We start from the raw sequence: 22,395 nt of genomic DNA, 5'->3' as shown, positions 1-22,395 counted from the left end.
GAAAAAAGGTTACTTGGGAAGAACTAAAGAAGACAAAGTTGAGGAGAGCAAGGTGCGGGGGAAAACCAGAGCCACCAGTTTGGCCTCAACAAGAACAACAATTCCAGCAACTTAGGCAAAACCATAGTTTCTGGGAATACTAACCGTGATAGAACTCATAAAATTAACTCTTTCCGTTTCAGCCTTCTGTGTGTTTCTCGTAAAATGCGACGACTAGATTCTTGATATAATCAAATTTAAGTTCGGTTTTGTAACTAAACTATTTTCATTGTATGGGTACAGATCACAGGAATATTTCAAGTAATCTCAGAGATAATAAACCTTAAAAATGCCAATATCATCGCTCTGCCACACAGGGTCTAGCTCCTCCTTGCCCACCTTCTCCCACCCGAAACCCTCCTCTCGCAAAACCCTAAAACACTCCGTTGTCCCCTCCCGCAGCTCGTACGACAGCAGAATCTCGCTCCGCCGATCAGTCACCGCCTTCAGCGTTCTGCACAGATCCTTCACAGACGACACGTTGTACAACAGATCCGACATGAGCACCAGATCGAACGGCTGGCCGTCTACGGCTGCGACTTGGTCTTCTCGGCCCCACTCAAGCGCGGCGACGCGGACGTCAGAGGAGAAGATGTGCGCGTTGGCTTCAACGTTGCGGCGGAGGCCCGGGAGGAGGTGGGTCCGGTCGGTCAGAGTCACGCGCGGCGCGCCTAGGGCAGCGGCGACGAGACCGGGAAGACCGGTGCCGGCGCCGAGTTCGAGGACCGTATTGGAGGCGAAGGGGTGGGAACGGGCGTAATTAGGGAGGTAGTGGGCGAGAATGATGGCACAGTCCCAGACGCTGCAGCCTAGGAGGTCGGTACCAGTAAAGGGTTCGAGGTCGTGGTCGTAGATGATGAGGTTCAGGCCTCTGATTTCGATCTCCCGGTGATTGCCCATCCCTTCTTCGGAAGATCAGCCTACAGGATTCCGGAAGCAAACGGCGGAGCCAGCACGAATTAGGAGGGGAAAGTGGAGAGGGTTGTAAATTCTGAAAGAAGTATTGAAAAATACTTTCGGGGGATTACTACAGTTAGAATATCTATTCACCCTTTTCTTGATAAGCTCCCTCGGCTAACAATTGTAGGCCAAATTTTGAACTCAAAATCCTGATTGATTTCCTTGAATGATTTCAATGACATCTCAAGGAGACATCATGTTCCTAGAGGATAAGGATCCCTACTCTGAACCCATGTTTGATAGTTCACAATACTAATGATGGAAAGTTAGAATAATTTTTTTCTTATAACTCATTGGATTTGAATTATGGGAAGCAATCACTAATGGACCCTTCATTTCATTTCAAAACATCAAAGGAAGAATTATTTCTAAAACAAGTATGTGGTTAGGATGACTTAGGCATTGCAAAACTCGATAACAACATTAAGGCTATTGAACTCATTCTTAGTTCATTAATTGATGAATTACTAGATTTTTTTTATCTTGTAGATTAGCTAATGATTTATGGGATAACTTAGAATCTAATTTTTTTAGGAAAGTGGAATGTAATTATTCAAATTCCGAGTGTACTACACATAGTGACATTATAGGCCTTAAAGATTGTATGCACTCATGCTTAGTTGTAATATCATCTTAGGGCGATATGAGACTTCAAAGAGTGAAAATTATGAGGAACCGATCAAGGAAAAACTAATGACACAAGTAATGAATCCATATCTTCACTTAGAAGAAAAGAAAAGGAACAAAAAAAGTTAAGAAGGAAACTTTCAAAATTATAAAAGAAAATGGAATCCTCGAAAGTTGATTGATCCTCCAAACTAGAAGAGCTTAGAGAAGAAAATAATACGTGCATCTCAAAATGTGAGACATTTGAACTCCATTCTCCATACATTCATAAATTAAGAAATGAAATTGATAACCTTGCTCTAGGATTTTAGAATGTCAAGAAGAAAACAAAAGACTAAAATCCTACAAATGGGTAGCTAAAAGAAAAGCCCTTGACTTATTTCATGCTTTAGAGAAATTAACTTTAGGAAAAGTGACTCCTCTGGATAAATTAGAGCATCATGTGAGAAAAAAGCGGAATTTCGACTTGAGGTCCATGAGAATAGAATGGAAAGAAAATTTAGAAGTTATCATAGTACAAATGTGATAAAGGTCACGATATCTATGCTGTTAAAGGATAGTCCCACATACATTAGTGAGTATAAAAATCTTGTATTTATTAGCTGGGAAAAAAAGTTTACTAAGTGGTTAGTCAATTTGGGATAGGACCCTCGACCCAATTTAACGTGGTATCAGAGCAAGGTTCTCATATGTGGGCATCCACCCAAAATTATCCACGTGTCTCCACATGAGGGCCTCTACCCAAATTATCCACATGCCTACACGTTAGGGGGAGTGTTAAAGGATAGTCCCACAAACATTAGTGAGTATAAAGATCTTGTATTTATTAGCTGGGAAAAAGGTTTCCTAAGTGGCTAATCATATGCATAATGGTTCGTGTTACAAATGTGGAACCATAGGCCATTATGCATTTGAGTGCTCGGCTAGAAGATCAAAGATTAATGGGTTTAGAGAAAATTTGGATTCCCAAGGGAAGTCTAAATTTGTCTTCAAATATTGAGACAATGAGACCCAAATAAATTTGGGTACCCAAAGTTACCTGATCTTTGAGCAAAGAGTGCATTCTCCAAGCTAAGCTATATACTAAATAAAAGTCACCTTAATAGTTTGTGGGACATGAATTGTGCAAATTGAACTCAAATTTTGATGTTCATGTCATTTCAAAGATTCTTATATGGGCCTTGGTTTTGAGGATTGATTCAATAAGAATTTCATCATTTAACCACATATACCAATCCTTGACTAGTTTATGTACACTTGGAATTTCTATGAAAATCAAAATCCTATATAAACTAGCACATTAGTAACCATTGGTTTAAGAATCATTAGTTAATCATTAGCCAATGACATATCAAGGAAAGATTTCGTTAGTTTCCAACTGAATCTGAATTTAGTTGGCATATTTTGGAAATATCAGTAGTAATGTGCTTAGCCTTGATCCATATTTCTTGTTGAATTAAGTAGTTAAGCCTCAAATGATTGACTCATGTCATCATGGACATTCCAAACTCATAGTTTGAAATCCATGTCCATGTTAATCACTACAAGGATTCATATGAACCAACCCATACCCAAATAGAACAACTAGCCTTAAGGGGATAAGGCCTACTCACTAAGACATAGAAGATAAACTATTTAAAATTAGTAGCTTTCCTTGGTTATGTGTTGATGCTTTCCCTACTTTCACATAGCTTCAAACTAGAAATCCTAATTGAGAAAGGATTATGCATCTTATCTTTTGGAGTGTCTAGAGAGCATAACAAATCATTCTAGGTTGTTAGATGTCATCTACCTTATAGTATTAGTGGTTGGATTTGGTCTTCATTTGTAAGCATTGTTGAAACTTGGGATTCCATGATGTATAATCACAGTAGAAGAGGATTAAGGGGTGAGAAGAAGAAGAAAAGTTGTAGAGAGAAGGTTTTAGGAGGAGAAGAGGAAGAGTAACGAAGTTGGAGAAAAGAGGAAGAATAGGGTAATGGGCTTAGGCCAAAACCTCCCCCTTAAGCTCTATCTATAATTGATAGAAATATAATATTATAATTGTACCCTTCACCCTAGTAAGAGTGGAGAAGAGAAGAAACATAAACTAATTACATCAATGACACCCTAATTACATCATATCTTCCAACACTCTCCCTCAACTAGGAGGTAATGGTAGTGATCCCAACTTGAAACAAAAATAACATAGATATAGTAATAATCTCCTCCATCACGGTGTCCCAAAGATAAGTATGACACCGGGCAAAAACTCTCAAAGGGTAGAAATGGGTGATAAAACATAAGTTGAAAGTAACCTCAAATGATTTTGAACACATATAGTGATAACAATCATTAAAGTGGGTAATGTCTATCATTCATAAGACGGTGATAAAAAAACCAAGGGTACCAATAGAAAGTCTCAATGGACTTAAAAACCACCCCATATATAAAGGGACCAACCAAAGCAATGCTCCAAAAAGGTTTGGCCAAAGGGGGAAGTGAGAGTAAAAAAAAGGACGGTAGGAGTAAAAATGCCAAATAATAAATGGGTAATGGGTAATGAGGAAGATAAGATGAAAAAGACAGGGTCATCATGTGTTTTTTTTCCGAAGTAATTCCAATTCTTCATCAGATGAACCAATGTCGACAACAGTCAGCGAACCCAAAGCAAGCAACCGAGAAGTTCTTCAATTATAATGTCTCAATCAAAGAGACACACTAACAGCTACGGTAATGAGCCAATGCACAAATAACACATACCAAATAATGAAAGTCCTTAAAAGTAATAAGGACACATGAAATAATCCGCAGCAAGTCGAAGATGTGCACCAAATAATAAGCTAGAACCGAGTAATAAGCTACCAATAAGTTGAACCAAGTGTTGCTAATCTTCTAAAAAAGAATAACTGAATTGAGTATTGCTGGTTCTGAGAGCAACTGCAAGGTCTTCTAAAAAACAGAGAAGACTGAATAAAACAGTAATGGATGTTGCTTCCACACTTGCTGCATCAATGATAAGTGTTGGAAGATATGGAGGACTGCCATTTTATACGAAAAGATCCTATACATTATTTGCAGCAAGTTGGGAGTTAATGATGTTCTCTTACACCCAGCTTGAGGGGGAATGTTGGAAGATAGGCCCAAGCCCACACAGCCAAGGAAGCCCCACATATCGAAGAGTGTTGGAAGATAGGTCCAAGTCCATACAACCAAGGAAGCCCCACAAATCTAAGAATATTATAAGATGACCCACACGACCAAGGAAGACCCATAAGATGGGCCCAAACACATAAGAAGTAGGACCTACCATGATTACCACAAGCTGACATCCTTATCACATAAGTTGGAAGATCAAGAAGGACTCACAAAGGCATCTTTATCTTATGGTCTAGTCCTAGAAGAGTTCTAGTTTGAATTATGTTTGTCTTTTATCTATATTGAGTTATTTAATTATGCTAGGACTTATCTTTTTGGGTGTAATTGGGACAAAGGTAGTTTTATTGTAATTGGACTCTACTACCTTCCTCTATTATAAATTGGTTAATGTACTCAGATTATAACAAGTTAATGAAGTCAATGAAGTTTTACTCTTTGCCATAAATTCAACAATAAGTACACACACCAAACCGAGAGCTAGCCATATTAAACAAACTAATTAGCAGCCAATGACATAAGTGTCTTGTTTCTGAATATGGTCCACGATTTGAGATGTAATTACAGAATGAAATCGATTTTGAAAGGCAAGATAAAAAACTGAAGGCAAATCTTGAGGCTAGACTAGTTATATCTTGAAAGGATTTCACTGAGTGATAGGTTGAGCGAGGTTGCTCACTTCATAAGGGGATAAGTGCACCGGGTGCTACTCCAACATGTTGTTAATATGCTGCAAAGATTTCTCATAACCAAAGAAAAAACACACATTTTGAATCTGATCCTATATCAAAATTTCCTTACATAGATACTTCTGTAATTTGTAGTATTAAATCAAGTAACTATTTTTTTGGGAAGTTGTCATAATTAAGAATAGGCGCACTTCTTCTTTTTGACAAATAAATCAAGGAAAATTTCTAAAAATAAGATGATCTTCTAAAGAATCTTTCCAGATATTTTTAGTTAACAAATAGAAACCTTCCAAGGTTAGATCATGAGATATTTTCCTGATATTGTTGATCAATAACAACAACTCAAAAAGTGAAGCAAAAAATTTGGCTTAAATTCAAATCTTCGCATCCAACAGGATACTAGCTTGACCTTTGATTCTTTCAATGCAAATATCTCCTTAAATATAGATCAGATTGACATGAAATTTTATCCTTATGAAACTAGACTTAATTACCTTTTATCCAAGTATAAATTATATTTATAAAATATACTTATTTGTAGATAAATAATTTGATAGACTTAAATACATCAAAAGTTGAAGTTTTCTGCTGTCGCACGAAACTTTTCTGCTGCTTGATATTTGCTGTTTCAGGTGTCAATTTCTTTTTCTAGAAAAGTCTGATTTAAATGATTATTTTTAAGTTGGAAACTAGACTCAAATATATTTCCAAAAATATATAATTTTATATATGAAACATATTGTAAGAGAGTTAAAAATCCAATGAAAAACATGAATTGGGAAAGAAGACTAAAGGAAAAACGAGAAACTCCACTTGTTTCATTTTTTTTTGTCTTCTTCTTCCTTTCTTCTCCTTTTCCTTCTTAGATCATTCCCCGCTCTGATACCAAATTGAAACCTAGGATTCCATGATGTATAATTACAGTAGAAGAGGATTAGGGGTAAGAAGAAAAAGAAAAGTTGTGGAGAGAAGGTTTTAGGAGGAGAAAAGGAAGAGTAACGAATTTGGAGAAAAGAGGACGAAGAATAGGATAATGGGCTTAGTCCAAACCCTCCCCCTTAAGCTCTATTTATAATTGATAAAATTAAAATATTATAATTATACCCTTCACCCTATTAAGAGCGAAGAAGAGACAAGAAACATAAAATAATTATATCAATGACACCCTAATTACATCATATCTTCCAACAAGCATCTACTTTCATCAATCTGATAGATAATACTTTAGTTACTCCTATAATCAATCCAATAAAAATTGCCTTGGGTGACTCTCTGAGAATCAAATTAGTTACCCAAGAATCCTTGACTTGTTACTTTGGTGGTCAGCCCAGTGTTCCTATCCAAGGAATTTTATAACACTCCAAGTTACTTGCTTTATTTTCACCACTTAGCCTAAAAATAATAGATTGGTTTAGAATTTGGTAAGACATGTGAAATAAAGCAAGTTTATCACTATCCAAGGGTTCAAGATATATGTTAAATAGTTGAGACCTTGGAAGTGATTTGTCTCTGAGCTCAAACTAAAAGAAATAATCCAAACCCTAGTATTTTAAGAAGTTTGGGAAAAAATTATTATTCAATTGATTTAGGGATACTTATCAATGCAAGTTGGTTATGAGGATTAAAAGCTCAAATTAATCTTACCTCATTAATCGAGCTTGAAATTGGTTATTGTGGAATTCAGCTAACTTATAAAATTAAACATACCACATTAACTAAATTTTGTATAGCACTTGGTTTCAGCTCAATTGAGAATTGAGAGATTAGATGAATCTAAAACCTTGAGCTTAGATAGTTGAATCTAGTTCCCTTAGTGTTACTCATGTGAAATTTTGACTTAGAACACTTTTGAGAATTAAAACTATAGTCATAAGTTCAAAGTTAGAGTATAGTTATACCCACAACAATGTGAATTTAATAAAAAAATATTAACATTTGCTAAATTAACTACTTTGTTGACATGAGCTTAGTTGGCAATCATAGATTTGGAAATATTTTTATAAACCATTAATTAGGTATTCCCTAGAATTAGAATGGCTATATGTTGAGGGAAAGGTTAGTTTGTTAGAAAAATGAAACCTATGAAATTATGTGCCTCTATACATACTAATCAAGCTTAAAAGAAACGGATGATGACCCAATTAGAAGACAACTAGAAAATCTTTAGGCCCTACTACCATTAGAGTCCATGTAGCCTAAAATTAGATTGGTTGAGAAATCTTAGATGTGTGGCTACTTGGGATGCCTTTTGCCTAGTCTATAAAAAGTATATTGAAAATCTCATAAGCCAAGAATATGAAAAGAGTATTGAGATCTCTTGGTATAGGCAAATCAGGCTTACATTGCCAATTGCCTTAGTAAGAGACAACGAGTTGGGTGAGTTTAAAAGGACAAAACTTGATTAAATGCATATTAGGCATTATTATTTGGGTAGCCTTTACGAATTAACGAGCATGTGTGTTTGGGTCTCTATCTAGGTCTTGATAATCTCATCTTGTGTTTATGAATCAATTTTTCACTTAAGAATTTTACTTCTATGCATGATTTTTATATTTACTTCTTATACTTCTATAGAAGTTTTTTGTAAGTAATTCTTGTCTCATTGATTACAATAGCTTACAGAGTATTTTGAATTTGCTAAATGCAATTCAAGTTTGCCTACTTATGCTAAGTAGAATTTTTAACTTCACCCTCTCTAAAGTCGTGAAGACCTTAATGGTAAATAGTGTAGATTGATAAAAATGATATTCACAAAACACATAGGTGTACGAGTAGATCATAAACCTAAAAAACTGAGACCAAGATAAAATTTCAAATCATGCCATTATGCTTCGAGCGGTGAGATTCTCTTTTGAGTCTCAACCAACCTCATTCTTTAAGTATGAAGTCATATTAGTTAATCATTTACTACTCAAAGATACATTAAGGAATCCAAGCCATATTTGGAAATTTCATTAGTTTTGTATGGTTGGATATTGTAGGACATTTCAATTGGGTAAATAGAAGAAACAAAGCACTATCACCCCTACTAGTCCCTACACGGCCCTGACATGACCTCAACATCAGCTTGGTCTTAGATCTACCACATACTTTTTGGAAAAATGACTCTATCTTTGTCCTTGTTGATAGTTTTTCCAAGATAGCTCATTTGATCCCTTGCGCTAAAACTTCTTATGCATCCAAAGTCGCTCTACTATTCTTTGTTGAGATTGTCAAGCTTTACGGACTTCCTCGGACCATAGTTTCTGACAAGGATGCCCATTTTATGAGCTACTTTTGGAAAACTTTGTGGCACTTAATAGTTACATGATTGAAATTTTCTACAACCTACCATCCATAGACTGAAGTCGTTAACCGCAACTTAGGGAACCTACTTCAATGTCTTGTTTGTGACCATCTTCGGACATGGAACTTAATTCTTCCAACTGTACAATTTGCATATAAGAACTCGATGAATAGGTCAATAGGTATGAGTCTGCTCCAAGTTGTCCATGATTATCAACCTAGAAAACCTTTAGATCTCATACCTATGTCTCCTCATGCTAGGTCTTTTGAGTCTGTTGCTTCATAGGCACATTGAGTCCAAGAATTGCATGTTGAAGTTAATAAACATATTCACGCAAGTAACGCCCAATAGAAAATTAATGTTTCTTAGTACATTGGGCGGGGCATCCAGATTTGGACAATACTTGGATTTTCCACGAGGCATTATAGTAGTTGGACCCGGATTTGTTCGAGTACTATTTGAGACACCATGAGATGCACTTGATAGGGTCGAGATTCGCCAGAGGCATAGGGCTCCACCAGGATCCACCACATTGTCGTTGGGTGACTCAATATTTTCATAATCTCTTGTTTTAATAATCTTGTCTTTCTTGATTTTTAGGAAGTTTTGCAGTTACTTCGTCTAATTTTAAATTCTCATTTGTTTTATTTCTTTATTGTAATTGAATGGAGATGGAGATGGAGATTAATAATGAATTAAGTTTTTTTCTTCTTTCTCTTACTGTTTCTTCTCTTCCCATTTTCCTATGCTCCCTAACTATTCTCCTCTCTTTTTCTCCTATATTCTTCTTCTTCTTCCTCTCTATTTCTCTTCCTTTCTTGCCGATCTCAAACCACACACGTCCTGCATCAAGTACCTTTTTGTAGCAACAAGAAATAGAAAGAAAGAAAAAAAGGTATGAAGATCAAGCTGAAAGTTTCAAACCATTTGAGGGAAGTTGAAGGGCATGGATTCGCGTAGATTTGATTGAGCAAAATAGTGGATCATATGTAGCTTTGCTATTGCGATTTAAGAAGGTAGAGGTTACTTCGGAACCGCATTCGTCGATTTTCTTAGCATTTCTCTTAGTTTTTTTAAGTAATTGAGGGAGGGAATGACAACTCAAACTCCAAGTTGAGGAAAAGCAATGAAAAGAACCAATGAAAGGGAGAATTGTTCCTAAAAACATTCAAAAAGATTAGAGCACTTGAAGTGTCATTATCCAAGGAAATTTCTCTTAGAAGGTGAAGGATTTTTAGTTATAAATTCTAATCACGACATTGTTTGGGTTCAGAACATAAAACAAATTAACCCCTTCAGATGCTTTCCAAGCTTCCATCTAATTATTTAGCATCTTTGCCAAGAGAGATTGAACCTTTAAAAAAGAAGATTAAGAGTTAAAAAACGGGATTAGTGACGATGCTTCGAAGCTAATGATGGCTTAGGCATGTTGTTTGATTAAGATAAAGATAAAAGATTTTGGGGCATTTTAATTTGAGCGCGTGCATCGTCTCCAAATCTCTCTGTGACGAAAGCCTTGGGGGCCTCTAAAAGCAATGGAGGGCAATCGAATGCAGAGTCCACCAAAGCAGGATTCTTGTACACACAATCATGATTTATCAACCACCAATTCTGAGTGGGACCTCGCAAAGCAGAAGAATGATTCCTTGACTGCTACCTATCAACTCTCACCAACAACTCTCTTTTTTTGGGTGCAAAGTGTGTCAAGAGACGATCAAGATACCATCATATCCCTTTAAACATCTTGGGATCCGTTCACAAAGGTTCCAATAGATTCGCTGCAATATGGGTGTCAATCAATGGTGTTTATAAAGTTATAAATAATCCAGAAGCTGCTTCCTGTCGTGGGAGTTATCTTTCTGGTTTCTGGCTTTCTGCAGTCTGCTCCAAGTTCTGGAAAGATGGTTTCTGCTACTTCCCCTGAACAGAAGGTGAGAAAACTAGACTTGGGATTTCCTTATTGATCATATCGAGGAAGATACTCGGACTTGGGCTGGACCCCTTATTATTGGCCTTGCAGGTGGTGTATCCTGACGACAAGGAGGCCGTTCCCCGCCGCGCAAAATGGTGGTACTCCACCTTCCACACCGTGACGGCCATGGTGGGCGCCGGCGTCCTCAGCTTGCCTTACGCCATGGCTCACTTAGGATGGCAAGATCTTTTGTCTCTCGACTTTTTAAATTGTTCAGGCAACCGATCGCTTTTCTGAACCGATTTCACTTTTTACAGGGGTCCTGGGACGTTTTTCATGATCATTTCCTGGTGCATCACCATGTACACAATGTGGCTAATGGTTCACCTTCACGAAGCCGTTCCCGGCACTCGCTTCGATCGGTACCACGAACTCGGCCAGTACGCCTTCGGTCCAAAACTAGGGTTGTGGGTGGTTCTCCCACAACAGTTGATCGTCCAGGTAGGGTGCGACATAGTGTACATGGTCACCGGCGGGAAGTGCCTCAAGAAGTTCCTAGACATCGTTTGCCCCACTTGTACCCCTATTCGTCAAACTTACTGGATCTGCATCTTCGGCTCCGTTCACTTCTTCCTCTCTCAGCTTCCCAACATCAACTCCGTTTCAGTTGTTTCTTTAGCAGCTGCGATTATGTCACTCAGGCTCGTCTTTTATCTAGCTTTGTTGATTAATCAATCGATCCCCTGTTCGCTTTTAATTATTTACGATTTTCTGGTGGTGCAGTTACTCGACGATCTCATGGGCGGCGTGCCTGGACCACGGTGCCCTCCCCAACGTGAGCTACGCGTACAAGAAGACGAGCTCCGCGGACACCATGTTCCGGGTCTTCAACGCACTGGGACAGATCTCCTTCGCCTACGCTGGGCAGGCAGTGGCGCTTGAGATTCAGGCGACAATTCCGTCGACGCCAGAGAAGCCATCGAAGATTCCCATGTGGAGGGGTGCTGTTCTGGCGTATTTCATCACGGCGATTTGCTACTTCCCGACAGCCATGGTGGGTTACTGGGCGTTCGGCCAAGATGTGGATGATAATGTGCTGATCACACTGAGAAGACCCGGCTGGCTCATTGCTGCTGCTAACTTAATGGTCGTCGTTCATGTCATCGGAAGCTACCAGGTATCTCCCTGCTCCCTAATTACCTGTATCAGTTCATCCGTTTGTTCATTACTGAAACTTTTCGACAAAATCATGAGCTTCTCACCAAAAAAAAAAAGAAAAAAGGCAAATTGGACTCCTCTTCCTAATCAGTGCTATTTTTGTTTCATCTGAGAGACAAAAACGACAAGAACTTGTATTATTTTTCAGTCTCTGGGTAAATGCATAGATCGTTCGAATGTGATCCCCATACCCAAAAATTGCTGTTGAGATTTCTGCGCTAATCGAGAGTTTACAGGTGTATGCGATGCCAGTCTTCGACATGATCGAAACCAGCATAGTGAAGCAATATAAAATTCCCCGCGGGCTACCTTTGAGGCTCCTTGTTCGGTCTACGTATGTTGGTAAGGAACATGGGAAGCTGAGCGAGCTGCTTTACTCTGGGTCATCTTTGGCCAACCCAAGTGTATAAGATTTAAAAAGAAAATGAGAATTGTCATTTGTGGAGCAGGGCTGACATTGTTCGTTGCGGTGACATTCCCATTCTTCGGAGATCTTCTCGGCTTCTTCGGAGGCTTCGGATTTGCACCCACATCCTACTTCGTGAGCCGATCTTTCATGAACATTTCGCTTTTCGCATCGTTCTCCTGGGCTATCTCAACCACAGTTGATTTACTTGTTTGCTTCGTGTGTCTGATTTATTTCAGCTTCCCTGCGTACTATGGCTCGTGGTAATGAAACCAAGCAGGTTCAGTCTTTCATGGGTAGTGAACTGGGTAAGCACATCTCTTCCCTCAGTCTCACCTGCTCTTCTCCCTTCTGCTATGAACCTTTTCTGATGAATTGGAGTTTCATTTTGAATGATCAGGGATGCATAGTTTTGGGCGTGTTCATCATGTTCGCGTCTACCATCGGCGGCTTACGGAACATAATTACTGACGCTTCAACGTACAGTTTTTACTCCTGAGGATTTACAGTCCGTTGTCAAACTAAACCCGATTATCAGGAGGAAGAACAGAAAAAAGAAAAATAAAGTACTTTCCCGTTTAATCTCATCTTGTAATTTACTGGAAATGGGTTCTTCTTCTTCGATTGGGCGTCTACCATCCTCTTGTGTTCCGTCTCTTTAAGCGGAAGCTGAAGCCATTTAGTTCGACTTCCACAAGGATAAACTAAAATCCGAAAGAAAAAAGTGACTGAAATTACCTTCTATTATTGGCTAGCAGACGACGGCAGACCGCTTGTGCAACCGAAAATCAATAATAAAAAGAGGAATTCCGATGAAATCCATACTATTTTTTACTCCTACTCGTTATCAACAGAACCTGCTCACGCACATAAAGAAGGAAGTGTTCATATGTCAGCGTCTCTTCCTCTCCCACATGTTCCAACACAGCCGTTGCCACGTTTCGCCACCTGTATATTTGTAACACCAGCCCTCCCCTTCTCAGCGCACGTAGATCAGCCACCCCTGACACTGTCTCTTTCGCTCCATTTTATATATCCAGTTCCACCCTCACTAACATAACAGTACATACACATAGCTTGGGTGTATCTTCTTCATCTTCTGGCCCTGGCCTTACTCGAGCTCGATCGTCAGTCAGTAAGGAAACAACCGAGTCTGCTACCATGACAGCCGGTACAGCTGGGAAGAGCATTATGGGCACACTGTTGACCGTAAACTTGGTAATGTATATCATCGTGCTTGGCCTTACAGGTTGGTCGCTTGACAAATATATCAATGGCGAAAACCACCCACGTAAGTTGAACCAGACTTTTTTATTCTGCTGAAGAGATTGTTACCTCTTTCGTTTACTTTTAAATCGGATGGGTCCAGATCTTCGAGGGAACCCATCAACTAGTTATCTGCTGATATTCTCATTACTAGCTGGAGTCATTGGCGTGTGCTCGGTGTTGTGCGGATACCTGCATATGCGGTTCTGGGGAAGTGCTAGCTTGGCCGGTGCGGCTTCTTCCGCTCTGGTTTCATGGGCAATCACAGCTCTTGCCTTCGGGTACATGTTTTCGTGCCAAAACATTTAAAATTTCTTAACCCTCGATCGTTTACTTTTAAAATTGCTGATGTACTTTGTTGTAGTCTGACTTGCAAGCAGATAGAAATTGGAAACAGGGGCCGACGTCTGGTATAATTAATATCAGTTCATCTGGATTGTTTGAATTTAAATAAATAAGAACAACTTCTATCTCTGACTCTTTCCTGATACTGGCTACTGCCTTGTAGAGAACGCTGGAGGCATTTATCGTAATTTTGACTATCAGCCACTTGATTTACTTGATATTGCTTCATGCCGGTGTCATCAACAGGAGGTACGGCCCTGGTTATCGAAACTATGATTCTGGCTACGGTGGCCTGGCTCACGACACGCAGAAAACATCCACACCGGTAGTGCTTCAAGTCGATGACTAGCAAGGTCGCGGTTCCTCGCAGCCTGTATTTTTACTTATCTTCCTGTTCAATATAGTTGGTTGGTTTTCCTTATCTTCTTCAGTCTCTCCTCCGGCTAGTGACTCTCTAGCATATTTCTGAGTGAAGGCAAACTCGCAAACCAAGGCGAGATGATCGCTTCCCAGTTCCTGTGGTGAGCCGAAACCAAAAGAACACAATTAAAGAACGAATTAAAGCATTGGAATGCCATCTTTAGCAAAAATAAGTGTAAGATGGACGTAATCAAGCCGATTCATTTGCTAGAGGCTAGTCCACAGTGCTCTCCAATGAAAAGAATTGTTATCATGCATGAGATCTCTCATACAGACGCTATGACATGTCCTTCCCTTGTTCACATTGTAGTTCAACCATGAGTGAATGAATCCAAACAACTACGGCCATGAGATAGAACTTGCTAAACCGGACTCCTCAGAAAGGAAACTCAAACTACTGTCTGCATTCCTTTGTTTAATGAACCCAAAAGCTTTGAGACGATGTTATCACTAGTGCAACTTCTCCTTAGGATTGACCCATCAAAACCTAGACAAGTGATATATGGCCAACCACACACACTCAAGAAGCATTATTACAAGGTGAAACAAACAGAAAAGGTAGAAAAAAAAAATGTCCATCATCTCCGGAGATACAAAGAACTCTACTTTCAGTGCTTAGCCCCTTGGGTTCACCCTCCCAGCATTATGGACCCTCTCTAGGATCTCTCTTCCATATCTCTCTCCCTTGCTACTGCAAACTCTATGGGTATGTACACCCTAAATTACAAAACTAACCAGAAGTGGGTAAACTACCTCACCATCTATCACAGACAATTGCCACAAGTCTAGCTGATAATTTAAGGAACCATATACTGCTGGGCAAGTGTCTCACACTTCGGCGGTACAATGTAAAACAATCAATTTAGTGTCACTTTTGGTTGAAACATTTCCATGCAAAAACTAGGATTCTGACACTTGAAAAAACCAACCAATTAAGGTTGCCTCTAGTGTTTAAAGCATGATGAAGCTCACAATTATTAAAACAGACAACAGGGAAAAGGAAAAAGTAAATAGTTGATAAATGTCTAACAAAATCTCTTCTGGGTTCTAAAAGTCAACCGCTTCCAAACAGGTTACGAAGCAAATTTTGTAGTAATCTGACAGGCTGGTTCATTTAGGTTGAGTTGGAATCAAAGTTTTTCTTGTTTCAAAAAACCTAAAAATTAATATGCGCAACGAAAAACTGAAGTGTCCTGTTCGACCTGTTCTGATCTTAATAAAAATTAATAAAAACATCCTCCTTATAGGAAAATTTAACCAGTTCCAAGAATCTACAAGAAGCCAATATTGTAAGAACAGACCAGCAAGTACAACCTGGGCGACTGGAGTCTGTTTTGGACCTTAAAACCCAAAATTATAAGTTCAAGATTGCCCAAACTGTTTGTAGGACTAGAGGTGAGCACTGCATCGGCTTTCACAGGGAACCTGACGCGACCCAACCCGAAAACCCAGGGATGGGTTTTAGATTTTACTTTGCGGGCCGGGGATGACACAAATTTCCCCAAACCTGACCCTAATAAATGACATATATTTTATGAAACAATTATGTAATTTTAAAGTTTCTTAGGGGTATAAACTTGTAAGGTCTTAATGGTTTACTAAAATTTCCGTATTTTTTAAAATTTATAATTTTTACAGGTTTATAGAATTTTTAATGGTCCATTCTTATAGGTCGAGGAATGGGCTGGTAATTAATAAAAATGCGGGATTGAGGTGGGGATGGGTTATGGGGGAATGGGACGGGGACGGGGTTAGTTCCCAACCCGTTCAGGTTTTTTTCAGGTTCGGGTTTTGGGGTCAGGTCAGGTTTTGGGAAACCCATCCCGACCCGACCAGTACCTACCCATATGTAAGACTTATTGTTACACTAGTCCAACAAGCAGGCAAATCTGATCATGATTTCTCATCATCATGACGTGCTCTGATCATGATTTCTAAACACAGTCCGCTTGTGTTCATTTGATAACTTACAAAAAGAAAAAAAGAAAAAAATTAATGAGTGTTAAGTCTTGATTCTGAGATATTTTCATACTGGTCCAACTAGCAGACACATTTTATTGAACTAGGACTGACCTAGTCACAACATTAGCTACGATTGGACTCGGGGTGGTATAAGACTTGTTTGTGACAACTAAGATGCATTTAGATAAAAATAAGAAACATGTAAACAAAAAAAGTGTATCTACCTGTGTGGGCAACCCGCCTGTCCTTAGTAAGACATCAATAGGCAGGGTATCCAGAACCCTTTGAGGCACAAGTCCATCTGAATACCTACATCCAACTTAATGAAGTTAAAAATTCAGCTTAATGAATAAATCATAGTCACCATAAGGAATTTGGATTCAGGACATTTCATACCATAGATAATCAACCGTTCCAAGAAATTTTGAATGGTATGAAGTAGCTAATGGTTCACCTTTTGGACCTCTTGTCCTTCGATTCGTCTGGCCAAGAAAAGCTTGGATGTTTCAAACAACAACAATCTTCTGAAAAACATATCTCAAGAACCATCTAAGTCTGTGCAGTTGAAGGAAAATATTTACCTTTACCTTTGCATAAGAGCTGCAGAGCTTCAAAGGATGCTTGAGTGTGGTGCACTTTGAATCACCAGATGCAGTTATCAGCTCTTCCTCAGTCCAACAGTAATTTAAAAATCTAAGAGGAAGAGTTTCATATTGAAAACAAAGAATTAAGATACTCAGCATTTAATGAGAAAAAGAAAAACAGCAATAAGAAATGTAGCAATTAACTAATCAGAAGTTGAACAATACAAACATGATTTTAACTGTTCACTAAAAAGGACTGTAAGCTGCTTATATGTCACAGCTGCGAATAAGCCCTCAACCAATATAATTGTACAGGGCCAAAATTCCAGTCAAATGGGGGACAAATAGGGTGGAATAAGGAAAGAAATTAATCTAAACACCACAGTCAAACTTACTTTATTTCCATGGAATGTACACTGTAGAAAGCCAGTTATGGGGAAGAATGTAATTATTTGCAAAAAAAACTCTTGTTATAGATGTCTTATTATTTTTCTTTTGAAATGTTGCCTTTTGGAAAACTGAAAATAAAAGAATTCACACAATAGGCAATTTCAGCCCTTATACAATTAAAGGAAAGGGGAATTCAACTCCAAGACGGGCAGGAAACACCTTCCTTAGCCAAGGATTCCATAATGTTGTAGCTTCTCAGAGAGTGTGCTCCCAATTGACATTAAGGTGAGAGCAGATATCAAATATTTTGAAGATTTGAATAAGAACTTTCTACTATGGCTATTCATGGGAGGGTTCCCCATAGCTTATTATCCACAAGACTGGGGATTACCAGGACATTCTACCTGTTAACATAAGGCTGTCTTTGCTTGATGAAGAACTGTGCAGGGTGACAACTACTTTGTCCAGATAAATGTCTTCGATCATGTAACTTGAGATTCAGCTGCAAATCACCATAAGAAGATATACTTCATAATCTTTTGTAGAAAAATGTAGAGAAGTCCTGGATCCTTAAGCAAGTAAGGCTGTCTATGGGAGTCATTACCAAGTACGAACTACTAGAGATGAAAGTTATGCAAGTAGTAAAATTCCTTTATGTGTCCAATCTTGATCATATTCTCAAATCGCTTAGTATTCAAAAGAAAACCTCATAAGAAGTCTTTGTTCACAAAGTTGGAAAAACTTGTGTTTACATTTTATGCAGTCTAGCTGCAGCATATCAAATCAGCAGTCTGGATCTTTCAGTCCAGCCACAAACACATTGACCAGAGGCAAGATGTGGATTGGACTAAAATTAGAACACCTTAAAACCTCTTAATTGGTTGCTCTATACATTGAAGATGTAATATTGACTAACAACGTATGAGTACAAGGCAAGTGCAGTAAGCCACTCACCTTGGATGATGACAAGAACTTGTAAATTGCACTCTGTTAACAAGTTGAAGGTGAAAGCAAGAGCATTAGTTATTCTCATTCACATAAATGTGGGAGTGTAAAATCCTAAGCACCATGATGTCAAAAAAATTTCAACAGAATACAAAATTAAAGTTAAGAAGATTAACCTGAGGAGTGCTGTTAAAATCACCAGCAAGCAGAACTGGTACACCACCCCATTTCGCTGAGAGAGCATGTGCCTTCTGCAAGAATAAACGGATCTGTAGTATGATTTGAACAAAAAAAAGTCAAAAGGCATTCCAGAAGAAAAGATAACACAGGAAAACACAGATCTGTAGTATGATTTGAACAAAAAACAAGTCAGAAGGCATTCCAGAAGAAAAGATAACACAGGAAAACATAGATCTGTAGTATGATTTGAACAAAAAACAAGTCAAAAGGAATTCCAGAAGAAAAGATAACACAGGAAAACCTACAGAATTAGATGAGTATATTCCTGACATGCACCCAACTAGTAGAGTTGTTTGGTGAAAAGCAAGCTGATCAGAAATGGAAATATATTTTTAAGGTTATTTAGCTTTTCATTTGACTGATAAGAAGTTAGTATACAAATATAGAACTCGAATTGGCTTCAGAAAATCAGGGAGGACCAACCTAAAAGATCCTAATTGGTAGATCGAAACCTGCATGCCCTAATTGCAAAGGGCTGGAATAGATAAAACCATTTGAACTTCTCAACATGGTTAAATTACAATTTTTCAATATGAATAGGGTTAACTTTTTTAAGACCTAAAGAAATTGGAAAAAATAAGATCAAACATGTAACCTTTAGTTTCACCAATTTTTGTTTAACTGTTGACTCACACCCACACTACACCCCTCTCCCTCAGTGAGACTTAAATCTATGAACTCCCACTAGAAACCCTCATGTGGTCATTGAACTGAAAACCCGATGCTGTCAGTTCATCAATTATGCCATTAAAAGCAAAATATTTTCATTCACTGGTTATAACTTGAAATTTTTTGACATCATAAATTTTTGGCACTAGACCAAATTAACAGTTGGTTAAAGCACCATGATCCCAAAGTTCCCAGATACTAATTCAACACCCTGTTTGGTATCTAACATTGTTAAATTGAGATCATTAGAGGGCTGCATACTTACAGAAATGAAAATTAAGTATGACAAACCAGTTATATAGTTAACTATTTTCTTTTTCTTTTCTTTCAAACAGGAAAAAAAGAAATTATTGAAAGAAACAAAGTGATAACATTCAAAAAAAATTTGTCATTCAAATATCAAGACTGCCCAGGCATTGCATGGGTATATCACTTTGCATATAAAAGAAACGGAGTAAAAATTTTGGAAACTTACTTGAGCCAATTTAATATCTCCACGGTTTGGGTTAAACAGCACATGGATATTCCCAACCACGACTATTGTTGAATCATCTTTATTCATCTGCCTGTATGAAACTCACTATATAAGATACAACTAGGACATGAAAAATATGAAATCGAATATTTAAACATCAAATGATTAAACATACCCTTTACTACCATGGGCAGGTGGGAATTGAGCTCTACAAGATTAACTTACCACCTTTCTCGGTAGGTGGGAATGAAGCTCTATAGCATGTAATTTATCATCTTTATTGGCAACTAAGTGGTAGAAAAAACAATTGTTAACATGGGTTTTCAATGTTTGGTCCTATAAGGGTAGAACTGACGTGTCTTCCTGCATCCTGATGCCAATAAGAGACATATGCATGTCTACCGTTATGCTTAATATTGCAAATTGCAGTGCTAAGCATGCTTACTAACAACAGGATTTAGATTAAAGAGAAATACAACATCAGATTCAGATTTGCTAGATGAAGATAGTTTTTTTTTAAATTAAAATCAAAAGAAGAAATTTGCAATTGAATCAAACATAATTTAGGGTTTCACTAGCCCTAGCTTGGTGAAATATCACAAGGTCGATCCTTGTCTGTTAATTGTTAATACACACTAGAGTGACAGCACTGAAGATAGACCATGGATAATTCAACATCTCTAGAACCTTACTGGCCACATAAAATGGACATGCATTGGAGGAAAAACACTATTAAAATCCAAATTCTTGTTCCACCTCCAATCAACCAGAAAGATAAACATAAGGAACATAACAGAAACATGCTTCGTTTAAATCCTAATTCATCAATTATAATAAAAGACAGTGGGTTAGTTGAATGAAGACAATTTGAAATTGTTTCCTTTAAATACAACAACAAACACATTCATAAAAATCCAATAGAAAGGAATGAGAGCATTTTGCACAGTAGGCAAGAAGCATTTTGTTTGACAAACAATTTAGAATTCCACTCACATGGTAAAATTGAAATGCAACTAGGGGGGAACCAATCAAGACATAACCTTGAGATTTTGCAGTTCCTTTGTAAGAAAAATAAGACAGTAGAGAATGTAGGATAAATAACCCTTAAGCTTTTCTGTTCTAGATTCTGAAGAAAAACAATTCCCTACTATAAAAGAAGGATAAATTAATTGGGTAAAGCTGCTACCCATACTAGAGTGAACATGCCAAACAACGTACTGACATAGCAACACCAAGGCAATGAATGAAATCATCATTATAAAAATATTATCATACTATTACCTCAAACACAAAAAGTTGTGCAACATTGTCGCGGAGACCAAACCCCTGGAACTCGATACAAGTCCCCTCCAGCAACCGAAACCTAAAATACATGAAATCACACGCAAGTTAGGAACTCTACTAAATCAAATTAGGAAGAGCCATTGCCAGCAGAAAGAATTCTAGGGCTCACAACTTATGTTTCCAGAACATGGCACAACCATCCATTGCCACCCCGGTGCGTCTCTGTGACAGATAATCAAAAAGTTTACTTTGATATCATGCCATGAATTTAATATCTAATAAGTCCCACGATACTGCAGTGTCTAAACTAGGGCATTCACCTTATAGCTACCAGCATAGCCTCCTTTCTTCATATAGTTCAGAAGATCATCGTATCTATCCACCTCCTGAATAGTTAACAGAACAGAATTCAGTCACTTAACAAACATAAACACTGACATTGTAAACTTACACCATAATTATTGAGTCTGGACAACAGGATTGAGACTGGACACTTGCCTGTAGGCATACCATATCCGCTCCCCAGTTACGAAGTTCTTCGAAGATAAGCCTCTTCCGCTCATCCCATCTCATAAGATCAGAAGGTTTACGGGAATAAAGATCAGTGTGCTTTGATGCATTACAATCTCCCAATATGTTATATGAACAAATTAAAAACCTGTCTGGGGAAAGAGAAGTAGAGGACAACTATTAGAATGTCACTAGGGATAATTGCCTGGATATAAGGAAAATCACGGCTTCGCATTAGCAAAAAAAGAAGTTAAAGAGGACCAGTAATTCGAACTTTCTCTTGCCGTAGTAAACCAAAATTTGGCCTACAATCTGACAGTTTGAATCTAGATAACGAAAAGACGCGGGAGAGCAACAACCTTGGGGACTGGACGTAAGGGGAGCATCGGTTTGGACCCAACGACGACGAAGGTCCGGCTGAATGAAAGTTCTTCTTCTCTCAGGATTATACCACACACCTTTTTGCTGAAGACAGCAGTAAAAGCGACTCGCAGTTGACGGCGTTGGGCGGCGCTTGTTCGTGCGAGGGTGAGAAACGGGAGACGCCGCCGGGGCGCGGGAAAGCAAGGAAGCAGGGGAAATCATCCAAAAAGACTTCGGGGTGGTTAGTGAAGAATTCTGAAATGGTAATCAAGACGCCAGGGGCGATTGATTTTCTTAATTGGTAACAGAAACTACGTATAAGCTTTGAGACTTTCTCTGTCGGAAGGAGGGAAGAATAAAACAGCCACTCGCTTGGACGTCCCCGGTTAGGATGGCCTTTTTATGCGGGTGGTATTAATTCCTAGCGCTGGGAAAGAAGAATTGAGCGTATCTAACAAAATCCGGAATAGGGATTTGACGAGTGGCGATAAACACGCGTCGCTGGGTTTTTTAACCCGAAATTCCGCAAAAACTTGGACAATAGTTAGTTTTTTTTCCCATTCTCCAACAGCGTCTCTGCAATTTTCGTCCACAACCAATTCCGCCACCCTCCCTTTATCACTTCCCGTTGCCAAAAAAAATTAATATTTTTTAAATATTATACTTTGAC

The 22,395-nt window shown here is 38.4% G+C and overlaps 3 protein-coding genes across 4 annotated transcripts; 1 reads left to right on the top strand and 2 right to left on the bottom strand.

Annotated features, from left to right (window-relative positions):
• Window positions 1-306: 306 nt before the first annotated feature.
• LOC137955054 (uncharacterized) lies at window positions 307-939 on the bottom strand. The gene has a single exon (XM_068801926.1). It carries the CDS (start codon window positions 937-939, stop codon window positions 307-309), a length of 633 nt encoding a protein of 210 aa, XP_068658027.1.
• A 9,559-nt stretch (window positions 940-10,498) lies between these two features.
• On the top strand, window positions 10,499-13,013 carry LOC137956041 (lysine histidine transporter-like 6). Its single transcript, XM_068803340.1, has 8 exons — window positions 10,499-10,667; window positions 10,757-10,887; window positions 10,966-11,349; window positions 11,432-11,825; window positions 12,103-12,208; window positions 12,316-12,407; window positions 12,512-12,580; window positions 12,673-13,013. The coding sequence occupies exons 1-8, from the start codon at window positions 10,638-10,640 to the stop codon at window positions 12,769-12,771; spliced, it is 1,305 nt and encodes a 434-aa protein (XP_068659441.1). The 5' UTR covers window positions 10,499-10,637; the 3' UTR covers window positions 12,772-13,013.
• Window positions 13,014-13,835: 822 nt separating this feature from the next.
• Window positions 13,836-22,204, bottom strand: LOC137956613 (carbon catabolite repressor protein 4 homolog 3-like). Of its 2 annotated transcripts, none has more exons than XM_068804170.1 (13): window positions 21,722-22,204; window positions 21,351-21,514; window positions 21,173-21,238; window positions 21,022-21,074; window positions 20,850-20,931; window positions 19,569-19,655; window positions 18,361-18,453; window positions 18,194-18,226; window positions 17,644-17,741; window positions 16,847-16,958; window positions 16,662-16,747; window positions 16,490-16,574; window positions 13,836-14,399 (listed from the first exon to the last, which is right to left on the bottom strand). In XM_068804170.1, the coding sequence occupies exons 1-13, from the start codon at window positions 21,945-21,947 to the stop codon at window positions 14,229-14,231; spliced, it is 1,356 nt and encodes a 451-aa protein (XP_068660271.1). In that variant the 5' UTR covers window positions 21,948-22,204; the 3' UTR covers window positions 13,836-14,228. The 2 variants fall into 2 exon arrangements, with proteins under 2 accessions (XP_068660271.1, XP_068660272.1); XM_068804171.1 differs by having other exon boundaries at window positions 16,853-16,958.
• Window positions 22,205-22,395: the final 191 nt, after the last annotated feature.

This window comes from Aristolochia californica, unplaced genomic scaffold, assembly GCF_029961685.1.
Source record: "Aristolochia californica isolate CCGP_79_NKW_82.1479 unplaced genomic scaffold, dmAriCali1.0.hap1 SCAF_2, whole genome shotgun sequence".
Lineage (NCBI taxonomy): Eukaryota > Viridiplantae > Streptophyta > Magnoliopsida > Piperales > Aristolochiaceae > Aristolochia > Aristolochia californica.
The sequence above is the reverse complement of the archived record's forward strand: the minus strand, read 5'-3'. Positions and strand labels throughout refer to the sequence as shown.